Source organism: Arvicanthis niloticus, chromosome 4 (assembly GCF_011762505.2).
Source record: "Arvicanthis niloticus isolate mArvNil1 chromosome 4, mArvNil1.pat.X, whole genome shotgun sequence".
NCBI lineage: Eukaryota > Metazoa > Chordata > Mammalia > Rodentia > Muridae > Arvicanthis > Arvicanthis niloticus.
The window spans coordinates 22,583,138-22,599,877 of NC_047661.1; the positions used below are offsets into that span (position 1 = coordinate 22,583,138).

Consider the following 16,740-nt stretch of genomic DNA (forward strand, 5'->3'; position numbering starts at 1 on the left):
GTCAAAACATTCTGAACACTAACTGCTTGAACATGTGCAAGGTTGTACTTCTTTAGTCTTAGAGTAGCTTCCTTGCTGCCTTTGCTTCTTTCTAGTTTTTCTCTTTCTGGTTCTCCATTCACACCCCGACACTTAATGCAGTTTCCACTTCATGAGGACTTTACAAATTTTTTATTTATTTTATATTACTATGATATGTGTTTTTTTTTTTTTTTTAGGTTTTGTTTCTGTTGCTGTAATTAGTGCATTAGTAAATGGTCTTTCATGTGTTTCCTTGTGTGTAAGTAATGGTCTCCTTAGAGTGTGTATGTATCTAGAAGTTATGATCACTGGATATGTCCTCAGTAGTACTACATGATTTAAAATTGTAGGGTTTTGTTGATACACATTATTGATTTTTCTCAGTATCTCATGAATCTTTTTAATATATTGAAGCCTGGGTTTGCTCCCCAACAATTACAGCATTGATATTGTAGATGGTTTTGAATATTTCACAGAAATGAGCTTTTAAAAATTGTAATGAATAAATCTGTAGCAGGCTGTAGTTTTCAGACCAAATCCGATTTGCCCCTTGTTTTGGTCCAGACTTCTAATAATAATTTTCACATTTCTAAAGGATATTTTTTTTCCAAAAAAAGAACAGTAAAAGTAATATGTGAGTCTGTTATCTACAGAACCCAAAATATATAAATAATTATAATATTATTTTTAAAGTAACTAATTTCTGTTTGCACAGGCAAGCCAGGAATTTTCTTGGTAAAGCTGATTAGTACAATTTGATAGAGTTTGATTTCTCTCAAAGAATACCTGAAGACAAGAAAGAAATAGATAGCTAAAAGGTGGTTCAGACTTGGACAGCAGAAAGCACCACACACTATAGAGCTGTATCTAGTGTGGTTATGAGAGTGTGATTCTGGAGTGGTTAACAAAGCGGGTGGTCCTAGGACTCCTGGCAAGAGTAATGACTAAAAAGTGCCTGTATGGCCTAGTCATATTGAATGTAGTGTTGACAGTGGAAACACTTATGGACTTTAAGGAAATACCGTATATTGTATGAATCTTACTCTGTTTGCTTAGTTTTCAGAGTTTATAGAACTGTAAGAAGAATATTTTTGATGTCTCTACTTATCTGATAGGGCTATTAATTTAATAGATTTAGGTATAAACTAATAAACAGATGTGATTAAACTTAGGAATCTACATGTGTGATTTCTCTGTAGGTTTTCTAAATTAGCCTTTTCTATCTTTGGTGCCTAAACCATGACTAGTGTATCATAAAACTCCATAAGTGGATAATCAGCTAGAGAACAAGGTATTATAAAACGTGTTTAGTTACAACCTTTCTTCTGTATTGATTTGTGGCTTCAGGACGTTTGGCTTTAATTTTTTAGGTATAAATAACACCCAGAGGTAGTAAGCATGCTAAAGGAACTAATTTAAATAAATGATTTTTTTCGGCTTATTTTCTTTTTGTGTATTTTTTCCTTAATAAAAAGAAAATATAGCTGACTGTATGAAGACACTTAGCCATTTTTTTTTTAATCTACAGGGGCCCGAATTAATGAATAAATATGTTGGTGAATCTGAAAGAGCAGTTAGAGAGGTAAGAAGATTATACCGTGAAAGACGCACACTTGTATTCTTCTGTGTAATTTTCTGTTTAGATTTGGGTAATGGAAAGTAGTCTGATTTTTTTTTTTTTTTTCAAGCAAATACTATTTTATTATTTAAAATGCAATTTTGAGTACTCTTTAATATTTTGTGTTTGTTCTTAAATATCATACTATCCTAACTTTTATTTTTACCCAAAATTACTTTTAAGAACTACTAGCTTTTCCCCTTCTTTCATGTTTGTAAAAGAAATATATGTTTTTATGAAGGGCAGTGAATCTATGGGATTTTAAGCCTTTATATTAGATAGCTGTTTTTATACTGAATAAGCCTCATATTTGAACACATCTTACTGACTTGACCGTACTTGTTCTGGTGGTTTAGATAATGTATTTTCCTCTGTAAGCTGACTATTAAAGTCAAACTTTAAATGCCAATTCCTGACTATTAATGCTTCTTCATTCTAGCTGTTGGGCCAAGTTAGGGCAACTGGAGTCACCATTTGATCGTATGCCATGACTTTCCTAAACAGATGTTAACTTGCCTCACATAGTGTCTCCATATGTTCATCTGTTCATAGAAACTCTGTAAGGACAAGAACACACAACTAGATATGGGATATTTGTGAAGAGGGGATTTGAATGTCTTGTCACAAGAAATTATTTAAAATCATGTTTTGTCTTTTCTGTTTAAAAATATAGATGATACTATTTTAAAGTATTAGTTGATAATAACAGTATGAAGAAAGGCAGTATTTACTAATATTGTACTGGCACCTATATCTTTATGATCATGTAGTACATGATCAAAAAAATAGTTTAAATTATAAGAGATCCGTATCTGGATTTTTCCTGCCCATGCTGCCTTCTTCCAGGCTTATTTCCACATGTTGTCCTTTGAATGTTTCATTTGGGTAAAATGCTGGCTTTGGAGCTTTCTTTGGCTTGGGATAAGCCAGTCTATAGTCCTATAAGATCTGAACATTTTTTTCTTGGCCTGGGTCTTGTATCAACATTTTACTATACATTCTTAAAGCAAGTATGACTAGGAGATATATGAGCATTTTATATAGCTGTTTTAATGTGTATGCATTATTATTTATTGAGTTCCAGGTATTGGGCCAAATGTTTTATACATAGTTTGTTAATTATTTCCTAATCTTCTGAGCTCCATTTGTATTATTACCACCATCATTTTCTGAATGTGAAAATTGAAGTCTGGAGAAGTAAATTTGTCTGCTGAAACTCACACAACACTTGATGGAGCTGGGATTTAATGGGGTTTCTCTGCTTACTTAACTGGTCTTCCTCGTATACTATATTTATTGGTAGTCTATTGACCACTAAAGAAATTACTTTTAAATCACTACAGTGCTTTTGGTATCTGTTAAAAGGTATAACTGAAGTAATCAGGCTGGTAGTTTTATGTATGATAGATTTGATTTTAAATAGTTTTCAGTAGGAAACAATTTTGTAATTCTCTGGCATTTGCCAATCTGGTCTACTATGGTATTCTTTCCACTAGATATTCCGTAAAGCAAGAGCAGTAGCACCTTCCATTATCTTTTTTGATGAACTTGATGCCTTGGCTGTTGAAAGGGGCAGGTAAGAAACATTAAATATTAGCATATTAAATAATAGCAATTAATATTTTATGCATATAATCTATTACTCTATTTTTTCTAGAAACTATTTTTATATCTGTGCACTTAACTTCTCCATTACCCATTTATTTCATCTAATCACTTTGTATAATCATTTCCTATACAACTGGAAAACATACTGATAAAATTGAAGCATTTGAGTTAACTTTCAGTTTACCTACAAAGGTCTTTTAGTGCTATATACTGGAAGTAATAGTATTGATAAATATATTTAGTTAAAAGTGAAAACAAAGTTGAATTAAATACAATTATTTGGTTTAATAGAAGAAAATTACAAAAACAGCTACCCCCACAAAAATACTTTTTTATGTTTCTACCTTTGTGTTAAAACAGAAAGCTCTCATCTTAAAACAACTTCAATATAAATAACCTTGCCAGGGAGAAAAAAAAATGATATTATATAGATTTTAGAGTGCTTTAGAATAAATGTCTCACAATAAAATAGAAGGTAAATTATCTAAAATGATTGGACTGAAAGGGCTTTAAATTTTAGAAAGTTTTCTTTAAATTTTGAGATGTTTGCTTGACCCTTACTGTCAAGATGCTCAAAGGGTTTTAAGTACTAGAACATTTCAAATGTATTGTTACTGTGATATAATCAGTTTTCAGAAATTACCATAATACTCATGGTAGTGATCTTTCTTTGAAAATAGATTTCAGTACATCATTTCTGCCCGTTTCCTTTTGGTGATGGGTCATGTGAGTTACAAGCAGTTATGAGCTACCTGACATGGGCATTGGTATCTGAACCTAGGTCCTCCGTAAGAACAGTAGTAGTATATGCTCTTAAAATTCTCAGTTTTTTTCAACTAGAACACACTTCTTGGGCTGATGAGAAAACATTTTGAAAAAGATGGCTGCTAATCATGAATAGTACTAATTCATTTTGTAGAAAAGGTATCCTCTTACTTTATGCTCAAGGGCCATTCTTTTACACTTAAAAATACTTTTTTTCAGTAGAAAAATCCGTATTACTTTAAGTTGCTAGGTCCAAATGTTATATGGACCAATCTAATTGCTTATAGGTTATGATCCCGAATCATCACATACACATGCTGGGTACAATTTTTTTGAAAACATATAACTACCCCCAGGATCCCCCAAGATTTTTTTTTTTTAATTAAGTGAAGAGAACTGTTGGTATAGACCCAAGAAGCCAAGAGTAGGGACTTTTTTTTTTTTTTAAATACAGTTTATTTCCTGGGTAAAGCATTTTTGTATCTAAGTACACATTCTTATAAAATGCTATTGAAAGTATTTTGTCAGGTTTGGAGAGATTTTTTTTAAAATCATTTTTGCATTATAAAACTTTCTGGAAAATATATATGTAAATCATGGCTATCCAAAATAAATCATTTCTTGAGAACTTACAAGGAGCCAGGATACTATATTTGAGCATGAAATAAACCATGAAATTAAATGTAAATAACTCTACAAGTATATGACAAATATATGATCTACTTAAACGCCTAGGAACAAGGGACTTTTGGTCATATATTGAATATAGGCTGATCATTCCAGTCATGCCTGGGTGTTAGAAAGCAGATCAGGGGAGCTGTTTGCAGTATGAGATTGATGGTTTCCATTAGCAAGATTAAGGGATGCTTTCTACTATGTTGTAATGAAGGCTCTGTAGGGAACTGATAGAGTTGATTTGAATGTATCTGTTTCAACCTGTGTTATTTCTGAGATTCTGAAAATCTTCAATTGTGTTCTCTTTAACCCTGACCTTTCCTCCTTCCTCCTTCCTTCTTCCCTCTCTTCTTTTTCATCTTTTTTTTTTTTTTTTTTTTTTTTAAATACGTTCTGAAGGTCACCCCAAGGTTTGGGCACGCAAGACAAACATTCTTACTAACCTGTATCTCTAGCTGTGGCCATGCTTTTTTAAAAAGCAGAAAATACTTGTGGGCCAGACTCCATTTCAGTTTTTTATGGTATCTTTAAAAGATTATATGCGTCTTTCTTAAGTTAGTGAGAGTCATAATTATAATGATGGTGCCTGTAACTACTACCTTTTGGTAATTTGCGCTAAGTACTGTGCTGGAGCCCTTCCATGTTGTATTTAATTTTTAAGATAATCTATTTGATGTACTCTGACAGAATACCTAACTGAGTTTTGTTTTGTTACTTATGTCTGTATACAGGTATTGTTGATATTTTTAATTACATTTGATTATACTGAATTTTTTTATTGTTTTTTAATTTTTAAGTTTTATTGATTGACTTTACTTTAACATTTGGGTATTTTGTGGGTTTCTTTTTTGGTTTTGTTGTTTTGGGGTTTGTTTGGGTTTTTTTTTTTTGCTTTGACTTTATTAATCTAGTATTTGTGAACTCATAGAACCTTTGCTAATTTGATTGTTAAAGACTGTTTAAAATGTTAAAAGTTTACTTAGGTATCAGATCTATTTACCTAAAAGGTGGCTGGCTGTCCTGTAAGAATTAGGCCTCAGGCTCTATATACTGTCTGATTTTGGAGAGTTTAAATACTGCACAGGACTTGAAAATAAAACTTGCATCAGCAGTTATATAAAACAGCTCATGTCCACTTGAAAGTTGTGGATAAGAGGATCTGTCTTGTGGATAGTCAGTCAAGTTTTGGGGCTTGTACTGTATGTTGATATGTGAGTCCTGTCAGTAATTATGCTGCATGCTGGTTATGCTGGGTGCTCTGTCACAGCAGCTAACATAAAGGTAACATTTATCCCATGGTAGAGAAAAACCCTGTATTTTTTTTCCATCCCTTTCAAGCATATTTCACTGGATATCTGTGTTAACACACTCACAATGCTTTTTAATTTCACAGATTAAGTAATTCATAGTTCTAAGTAGATATGAGGAAATTGTGATTATGAATGAGAATTGTTATCTTGTGATCTTGATAAAAGTGTTCTCAGTTTTTTTACTTAATTGAAGGTGTGTGTGTGTTTGTATGTGTGTGAGTATGTGTGTATGGGGGTATGCATGTGTGTGTAACTGGCTTTGTAAATGACTTTCATACATGAGCCAGTTTGTTCCGCAAGAAATTAGGATGATGCCAACTATTTGCCTGCTTGCTGTATTTTTAAAATGCTTGATATTTCCCATGTATTTAAAAACTATTAGCGGCATCTCTTTTGTTGTGGGATATGCAGAATTTTTCATGTAAGTCAGCCTTCCTCTGAGCCTATATCATACTGTATCTTTTCTTTTACTGCCTATCCCTGTCAATATGTAGCAAATGTAAATTTTGACTAACTTTAATTTTTTGTATGTTTGATGAACTTGTTGAAGTAACCTTATGTCTCACTTTCCAGTCCCATTTTCATTTACCATTTTAGTGTTAGAAAAATCAGCATGTTTGGTGATTAGGAAAGGAAATTATTTGGATATAATTTTTGATATGATAATTCAATTACTAATGAGTTGTCAGGCATACATTTGAGTGCAGATACATTGTTTTCTTGTAAAATAAATAAATTTTAAAATATTAAATGTGATATCTAGGGGGATAGAAAGAAGATTTTTAAAAACCTTTTTCAAAAAACCAGTTCTTCAGGTGCTGGAAATGTTGCAGACCGTGTTTTGGCTCAGCTGTTAACGGAAATGGATGGGATTGAACAACTAAAAAATGTGACAGTTTTGGCAGCTACTAATCGCCCAGATAGAATAGACAAGGTAAGAAAGAAAATGATATGTTGTAAAAACCAAGAAACAGGTTATTGGATTTATGTCTTTTTTTTTTTAGTTTGTTTTTGTTGCATTCCTTTTTTAGTTTTTCATTAAAAAGATGCCAGATGATGTGGAATGGGCTCACTGTTTTGTTACCTACTGCAAATTTACTAATATTTGATATGGACAACAGAAACCTCATGTTGTTACTTAGCAAGCCAGTCTCCCAAGGTTCAGGAAAGTTACAGATGAAGTTTTGACTGTGCATGACCCATTTGTACTGCTATGTAGGACACTTGAACAATCTGGTCCCGGGTTTTATTCTCAGGTAGCTGTAACCAGTGTAGTGCAGTATTGGAGGACATCATTTTCTGAGTGAAGAACTAAGCTAGACTGAACTAGCCAGCTTATTTCTAATTCAGGACATCAGACTCTTTTATTGAGAATTACAAAGAAAAAGGGATAGTATGACTGGGACCAGACCAAAGCTACTCAGGGAACTACTCTGTTAATGGAAGTATTTTGTAACTCTCCATTGTTCCTCTGTCCCCCTCTGCTGCCAGAAACTTCCAGTGTATTTCACTTGAAAATTAAATATTTAAGATTTGCTTTTTTTCTATCTAGTTTAGACTTCTGGATAATTTTATAGCATTTTCATCTATGGTATTTTAAATGTATTTCACACTCGATAGAATTAGGTCACCTACCATAACTTTGTAGAAGTGCTGTCATGACTGTCACTTTCACTACATTAGAATGAAAATAATAATGGATTCTCTTCTCCCAGTATGAACCTTAGATGTAACTTTGTGTTTGTGTGCATACATGTGCTTTTAAAATTGTGACTTTTAAATAATCCTTTTGAAGATAAGAAGGATCCTTGCTGTTAGATGATCACTTTTATTTAGTTAGCATTTGGCTGTGTGGTGAATGTTCTTGGTCAAATGTAGGTAAGAGAACTTTCCCTTTACTGCTGGCTGTGTTTACACAAGCCAACTGAGGTCTGAACTTTTGTAGGACATGGATCATCTCACAGAGTGGTATGAAAGGTAGCACTGAATTTTAACAAGGAGTATAGAATGTGATGATGAGATCCTTGAAGACTGCCTTATTCACATAAAGGTTATAAATCCTAGAACAGATAGGGGTTGCCATGCCTGGGTAGATGGTCCTGGATTCTGTAAGAGAGCAGGCTGAGCAAGACAGAGGGTGCAAGCTAGTAAGTAGCACTTCTCCATGTTTTCTGCATCAGCTCCTGCCTCCAAGTTCCTACCTTGTTTGAGTTTCTGTCCTGACTTTTTAAAATAAAGAACAGTAATTTGGAAGCAAAAGCCTTTTCCTCTCCAAGTTGTTTTGGTCATGGTGTTTCACCATAGCAATAGAAACCTTAATTAACTAGGACATATGTATAACTTGGGTGCTTTTGAGTATATTCCCAGGAGTGAAGAAAGGAAGTCATGTTAATTCTGCTTTTAGTTTTTTGAATCCTGGATGCTGATTTCCAAAGCGGCCTACACTATACTTGGACATTCCCACCAGCAGGATTTAAGTGCCATTTTTTATTTTATTTTATTTTTATTTTTATTTTTTTTTACCTTTGTCCTTTCCAGCATTTGTGGTTTTCTTGATGGTTTTCATTCTGACTGGTGTGAAGTGGAGCCTCAGTTTAGTTTTGATTTGCATTTTTCTCCTTGTTAGGGATAAGATTCTTTTTCTGTACTTACTGGCTTTTTGAAAATTGTCTGTTCCATTCGAATTGGCCACTTATTGATTGATTCAGGAGACAAGTTTTTTTAATTCTTTACCTTAATGAATTTTTTTTTTATTTATTTATTTTTATTTTTTTATTAGATATTTTATTTACACTTCAGATGCCATCCCCTTTCCCCATTCCCCCCCCCTTAGAAAACCCCTATCCCATGCCCCCTTTTCCTTTTTGCATTTATACATTTTTTTAAAATAATGTTAATCATAAGCGTTGTAAGTTTGGAATTGTTCAATCAGAGGTGTAACCCACTGACCAACCTAGATATAACAACTATCTTTGACTGGTGGAGATACATGAATATCTGCCTCCCTGTCTCCCCCCTTTCTCTCTTTCATGACCTACCTTCTCCTATCCTTCTTCTCCTCCTCTTCTTCCTCTCAGTACTCCTCCTACCTTAGCTCCTCCTACACATCACCCTTCCTGTTAAAATGAAACTTTTCTCTCAAAATACAATTAGAGCATAATTATGCCAATTTGTACCAGTGAGGTACAAGATAGTCTTAATACCCAGTCCATCATTTTGTTGACTAACCAGCACCTCTGTCATCTATCCTAACTAAAACATTTAGTTCTGAACCTGGCTTTAGGATGAATGTCAGCTGACAACCATCCACTCAAATCTTTTCTCTTACGGTAAATAGCTATAAGTTTTCAACCCCGTCAGAAATCCAGAATGACTGAGTTAACTATAATTGTGGGAAGCACAAAGCATAGCTTCTAAAACTTAGCCAATTTATAGAGACCTCTGAACACCTGAAAAGCCCCTATACTACCGAACGTTGGAGCATCAAATCTTCAGCCTTCTGGCCCAGAATCATCTGACAGACCTTGGTGATGCAGGATTATTAAGGACTGATTACTCTGTCTAGGCAGATATAATCAGTCGACTGTTCTGCATGTGTGTCCTTTTCTGGACAGTAATTTGTCTGTAGATGGAAAGAGGCAATTCTTGCCTAGTGGCTGTTACCACACAACTGGAGTAACTCCAAGGATGCTCAATTTCTTCTTAGAATCCGCGACAGGAAGCTGTCAGGAGCAGACAGGTCTCTAATCACTATGAACATTAATATATAAATATTTGTAGCATCAGTTCTATGGACTTCTGATGTTTTGAAAACCAACTATCCATGTAAGGTAACCTGGACTGTTTTCCGTTAACTCCTCTCAGCTATTTCTAAGTAAAATATGGAAAACACCCTAACAATAAACTCAAAAATATGAATTTGCTATAGTCCCTTAACTCATAGGTTAACCGTCCCAAATCAGTTAAAAAAGTTAAAAAAGGGCTGGGTCTAGGCATTGTATTCCTAAATGTGTTATACAGGTACAATGCCCATGAGTGTATCAATATCCATCTCATTTTTATATTAATAAGAGGCTCGTGCCAATGAAAACCTTAAATTTGAGATCAAAGTAAATTTTGTACCATTTAAGAAATTATAACTTCATCTTGATTATAATTATACAGATTTCTACCAGTAGGTTATGGCTATGCAGTAAGTCCTAGCTAATGCCCCCTGTTCCAACAAAACCACTACTTGTCCCTAGAAAGACAGACCATTATTAATCACATTAGTCCCCAAGCTCAGGGAATAGGGCGCTGACTCTTCTTTAACTTCTTCAAGCTGATTAAGGGCGTTGAGATTTTAGAGGAGGGGTGGGGGGGAGAGTAAGTTGATAAGCCTCTGATGCTGTGTCTTCACTGAATCCAGATGGAATTCCAGGACATCAGAGGTTTGGTCAGGTCTGCTCAGTATGCTTGATGAGTAGATACACCAAGGCTGTGTATTCTGCAATATACAATTCTTAGAACAAGTTTTAGTATCAAGAAAAAAAAATTTCCCACCCCCAGGGGGCTGACATTTTTTTTTAAAGATGTTGGTTCTGAAGACTTTTTTTTCTCTCGCTTGTTAAAATTGGTTGTAGTATTTACGTTTCAGATTTTATCCCCTTAGCCTACTTCCTCCCACCACCCAGAAACCTATCCCATCCCCCTCCTCATGCTTCTATGAGGCAGTGACCACACCTACCCCCCTCACTATCCCCTCCCCGCCCTCACATCCCCCCCCTACTGTGTGTTCATTCATTCATTTTTCATTCATTTTTTTTTATGGGACAGGGCCATCCTCCCCTACATATACCTCTGGAGTCTTGGGTCCCTCCCTATGTGTTCCCAGGCTGGTGGTTTAGACCCTGGGGGGCTCTGGTTGTTTGGTATTGTTGCTTTCCACCTGGGGTCAATAACAGATTAGGTGGCTGTACATGGGGTGAATACCCAGGTGGAAAGGTCTCCTGATGGCCCCTCCTTCAGTTTCTGTTCCATGTTTTGTTTGCCTATTTGCTCCCTTGAGCATTTTTGTTACTCGTTCTAAGTAGAACTGAGGCATCCCCTCTTGGTCTTCCTTCTTCATGAGCTTCATGTGGTCTGTGGGTTGAGTCTTCGCTAATCCAAGCTTTTGGGCTAACATCCGTGGAGATATGTTTGTGTAACTATCTTCTTTTGGGGTTTTTGGAAGATTACTTTCTTGCTTTTTCTAGGTTGTAGTTTCCCTCCTTGTGTTGGAGTTTTCCACCAATTATTCTTTGAAGTGCTGGATTTGTGTTGAGATACTGTGTAAATTTGGATTTGTCAGGGAATATTTTGGTTTCTCCATCAATAATGATTGACAGTTTTGCTGGGTATAGTAGTCTGGGCTGGCATTTGTATTCTCTTAGGGTCTGTATGATATCAGTCCAGGATCTTCTGGCTTTTATGGTCTCTGGTGAGAAGTCTGGTGTAATTCTTATAGGTCTGCCTTTATATGTTACTTTGCCTTTTTCCCTTACTGCTTTTAGTATTTTTTCTTTGTTTTGTACATTTGATGTTTTGACTATTATGTGGTGGGAAGTATTTCTTTTCTGGTCTAAACTATTTGGAGTTCTGTAAGCTTCTTGTATATTTATGGACATCTCTTTCTTTAGGTTAGGGAAGTTTTCCTCTATAATTTTGTTGAGGATATTTACTGGTCCTTTTAGTTGGGAGTCTTCCCCCTCATCTATACCTATTATCCTTAGGTTTGGCCTTCTCATTGTGTCTTGGATTTCTTGTATACTTTGGGTTAGTAGCTTTTTGTATTTTGCATTTTCTTTGACAGTTGTGTCAATGTTTTCCATGGTATCTTCTGCACATGAGATTCTCTCTTCCATCTCTTGTATTCTGTTGGTGATACTTGTGTCTATGACTCTTGATCTTTTTTTTAGGTTTTCTATCTCCAGGGTATTGTCCCTTTGTGATTTCTTTATTGTTTCTACTTCCATTTTTAGATCCTGCATGGTTCTGTTTCATTCCTTTTCCTGTTTGGTTGCATTTTCTTGAAATTCCTTAAGGGATTTTTGTGTTTCCTCTTTAAGGGTTTCTATCTGTCTACCAGTGCTCTCCCTTAAGTTCTTTAAGAGTGTTATTTATGTCTTTCTTAAAGCCCTCTATCATCATCATGAGAAGTGATTTTAATTCTGATTCCTGCTTTTCTGGTGTGATGGGGTGTTCAGGGCTTGCTCTGATGGGGGAGCTGGGTTCTGATAATGCCATGTAACTCTGGTTTCTGTTGCTTACATTCTTGCTCTTGCCTTTTGCCATCTGATTAACTCTAGTGCTGCCTGTACTTGCTGTCTCTGACTGAAGCCTGTCTTTCTAGTTATCTAGCTTGTGTCTGATCTCCTAGGGGTCCAGATGTCTCTGTGATCTTTTCCAGCTGCACTGATTACAGTGGTACCTCTAGGATGCCTCAGGATATGGTGCCTCCAAGGTAGTAGTCCAGCTAGGTGTCTGCTGTTCTGGGTGCAGTGTCTCCTCTAGAATATCTCAGGATATGTTGTCTGAAGCTCTGAGTTCATTTGTTCCTCTGTATATCTGGATTGAGTGGACCTTCCAGTATGTCTCAGGTGGAATCCGGGGTCCACACAACAGCAGACCTGGCAGAGGTCTGATCTAGGCCTCAGATCTGAGAACTAGTTTCTAAGACACTGTCCAAGTTAGAGCGCCTGGGATCCCTGCCTCCTCTGGGTTCTTGGATGTTGGGGGCAGAGCTGCCACCCAAGATCTGCTCAGTGCTCTGGCCCAGACCAGAAGGAACCAGTGTTCCAGGCCGGGAGTGACTTCCTGGGTCCTTTTGGTTCCCAGTTACTCCCTGTTTAGGGCGGGCCCTGCTGTCTGCTTACCTAGGATACTGCCTGAGTTCGAGTGCCTGGGATCCCTGCTTCCTCTGGGTTCTTGGATGTTGGGGGCAGAGCTGCCACCCAAGATCTGCCCAGTGCTCTGGCCCAGACCGGAAGGAACCAGTGTTCCAGCAATGAATTTTACTCCTCTCTGATTTATAGTTGGCAAAGATTTTCTCTCACTCTGTAGCCTTGCTTATCATTCAGATGATTATTTTTTATGTAGAAGCTTTTTAATTTGTTTAATTCTGTTTGCTTATTTTTATTGTTAGTTCCTAAGTTGTTTATATCCTTTCACAAAATAATTACATATTATGTCTCAAACAGTGCCCTCCCCATCCTTGTAGTTTCAAAACATCAGGTCTTTAGTCTTGATTTCATTTTTTTATTTAATATTTTGAAATTATAGTATAACTACATCATTTCTCCCTCCCTTTTTCTTCCAAACCCTCCTATATACCCATTGTTAAACTATTTTGTTAGTTTTGTTGTCGCATACATTTATGTATATGCATACACATGTCTATTCCTAAATATAATCTGCTTAGTCTGCTTGATACTACTATATATCTTTGGTGCTGACCATTTGATACTGGATAATCAATTGGTGTACTCTTTCCTGAAGAAGAGTTTCTCCCACTCTGAGCATTCCTTAGTTGCTTATAGTTCTTATGTCTTGATTCATTTTATAATTTTATTCTGGATGATATGAGAAATGGGAATCTAGTGTTACTGTTCTATATTTGGATATTTTCAGATTTACCAGCACTATTTATTGACAAGGCTGCTTTTCTCCAATAAATGGTTTGGGTACCTTCTTCAAGTTCATGTGACTGTAGCCGTATAACTTTTCTTGGGGGTTCTTTACTATCTTCTTTTGGTCTGTTGGTCTGTTTTTCTTCCAGTACCACATTGTTTTTGTCTAAGGTATAATGTGAAGCTAAGTATTCTGATTCTAATCCCTTAGCAATTCCTCTTTCAGATGAAGATTACTTTGACTACTTGGAGTATTTTGTGCTTTTAGGTAGATTTTGCTTTACTTTTCAGGTTTTGTAAAGAATCTCATTGGAATTTTGAAAGGGATTACTAAATTGGATCTGTAGATAACTATATAATAATTTCAGTAAAACAGCAATTTTCAAAATATTAATTTAGATGCTCTAAGTGTGTGAGATCTTTCCATCTTCCAGTGTTTAGTTTTGATAAGACATTATTTGGAAGGTTCCTATTTCACTGTCCCAGATAACACAGAGCTCACTGTGTAAGTGTATAACCTAAGCTGGCTTCAGATGTTCTGCTTCAGTATTCCAAGTGATAAAAATACAGGTGTTAAATGTTTCATTTTCTTCTTTAAGCCTTTTACTATACTTCTGGATTTAGCCCTTCCCAAACCTTGGTTACTTTAGGTACGTTTCTAGAAAATGTACAGTATCACCACAGGGTCTTAACATAGTCAACAGCAAAATTCAGGTACCATATGACCAAGATGGCCAGGATCAGAACAGTTGCTGCAGAATGTAGTAGAATAGCTTAAAATTGACAAGAGACACTAATGGTGAGACAATTGGGGAGACAATGCAGTGAATTTAGCTTCCGCATTTATAAAAATTATTCAGCCTATCCATTTCCTATCATTTGAAAATGTGTTAGACAACCTGTTATGTCATTAATGTCTGCAGTTTTAATTTTTTTTTTTTTTACAGAAACAGTTAATTATAAAGCATTCTAAATACTTCCCCAAAAGGTACCATATAGCTAAACTTGTGCTTTTAGTTTCATTGTAGTTATGAGTTAGTTGGTTTTGTTTTCCTTTTGGATACTACCTTCCTATCTTTCCTCATTATTACAAGTTTCTTTTTGAACACATGGTAAAGAAAGCAGATAGTATTTAGGGGTGGAAGTGTGACGTTTTCTTTTTAACTATGAGATTATCAAAAAAGGGGGGTAAAGCAATAAATTATGCTTAAGATGGTGGTTGTGGGGGAAAAATCTTGCTCAACAATAGAACACTTTGACTTTTTTTATATATAAAAATTATTACAAGGAGGACTTGTAAATCTATGTATTTTCTCCTTTCATAGTTGTCTGTTGAGCTTATAGTATTTAGATTCTATTTAATATGCTTTCCTGAAAGTTACAGATATAAAAACAGTTTTTATATAGATTAAAAATATCTAGTTCTATGATTGTTTAAAGTTGAGTCACGTTTAACTTGAATAAAACTCCTTCCTTTTTATTGAATATACTCGTAGATTCCTGGAGTTTGAAACTAATGTTGGGATTACCCAAGAACAAAAGTCTTATATGAATATTTTAGAAGCATTAGTACAATTAGTTTGGAAATGTTTTAAAACTTCATACAATGTTAATAGTAATGAAGTTCCATTTTTCTGTGTGGTACTCACTATGTGTGTATGGAACATTTGAAAAAGTATTGGTGAGCTATAATAAAACAAAGTTTCTTTCAGTATGTACAGTCTAATTAGAATATCTAGACATTTTAATGCATTGTATACATAAAGTATGAGTGATGCAGACTTTGCAGTATTTTATTGATACTTGTATTTGTACAGATTCAGAATAGTAAAGTTTTGGTCTGGTTCTTTGCTATCACTCTGTTCCTGACATTGGCATTGCAGTTACTCTTCTCTGACACAAGATGGTGATGCTCACCTGAAATACTTCAAGTGCAGGTTCCACTTCTCAAAGCAGGGTGTTAAGGAAATGAGTGGAAGTGGCTCTGCTTTCTGAAATAACAGTTGATAACCTCTGTGTTGGTGTATGCATTGTGTAATTTATGTAACAGATTTAGATTTATGTGAGTTAGAGATACATAAGATGAGAGCTTTAGGAAAGGGGAAAGTTAAACAATGAAGTGATTGTTTAATCACATTAGGCTAAATAAAATAATACAGATACAAAAGGCAGTAACATATACTTATTAATTCTATTTATTTGACATTCTGAAAAGGCAGGACTTTGATGTCAGAAATTAGATTGGAGCAGCTGGACTGCAGAGATAGATGGCTCAGCAGTAATTCTGATGCCCTCTTCTGATGTGGTACACATACATGCATGCAGACAAAACACTCACGTATATAAAGTAAAAATAAGTAAAGCTTTAAAAAATATTAAAACAGATCGAAGTGTTAGAGAATTTGCTGCAAAGCGGCATACTAGACCTTTCTGAGATCATATAAATGTCTTTTGACTTGGATTTGAGTTGATTACCCATCCAGGTGTATGTGTTAACATCTTTGGACTTTGCACGAGAATGTTTAGGTTTTCTAATACTACAGATTATATCATAGAGACTTGATGTGACAAGAAGGGAAAAAGGGGGGGGGGGATAACGTCTCAGAAAAGAAAGGGAGGGGGAAGGAGAGTGGTACTGAATGGGGGGTAGAAAGGACAGAGATTAGGATGTAATAATAAATATATAAAACTATGTCAGTAAATTTGATCAGTAAAATAGTCTTAAAAACATTTTAAATTGAAACAATTAAAGAAAATTTTAGCAAGTCAGGTGGAGGTAAGACTTTGTACTCCTCAGTTTCTCTTCAAACCTTTGATTATCTTTGACAACACATTTTCCCAGACCTCACATCACCTCTGTCTTAATGAGTTCAAATCTACATCCATAAGGAGGGCACTCTCTTTCCAGCTGTATTAGCTGGTGTTCAGCTCTTCCGTAGCCAGATTCTTAGAAAACTGTCCACTGTTGATATATTGTGCTAGAGCTAGGGATTTTAGCAATCCTTCAGTAACTTTAATCAGCTCATTCAGTTTTGCTTTAGTTGTATTCTTTTATGTTGTATGGTGTAATTCAGTGTAATCTAAATTATCTCCCTAT

At 35.3% G+C, this 16,740-nt stretch overlaps 1 protein-coding gene across 5 annotated transcripts in view; it reads left to right on the plus strand.

Annotated features, from left to right (window-relative positions):
- Afg2a (AAA ATPase AFG2A) overlaps nt 1–16,740 on the plus strand; it is a 174,279-nt gene that overhangs the window by 45,174 nt on the left and 112,365 nt on the right. For all 5 annotated transcript variants that reach the window (XR_013109776.1, XM_034499853.2, XM_034499854.2 and 2 more), the window contains exons 12-14: nt 1,550–1,603; nt 3,136–3,215; nt 6,805–6,931. Coding sequence is in view for 4 of the 5 variants with exons in the window: in XM_034499853.2 (XP_034355744.1) it covers nt 1,550–1,603; nt 3,136–3,215; nt 6,805–6,931 (261 nt within the window). In the remaining variant the exon portion in view is untranslated. The remainder of the gene's footprint in view (nt 1–1,549; nt 1,604–3,135; nt 3,216–6,804; nt 6,932–16,740) is intronic.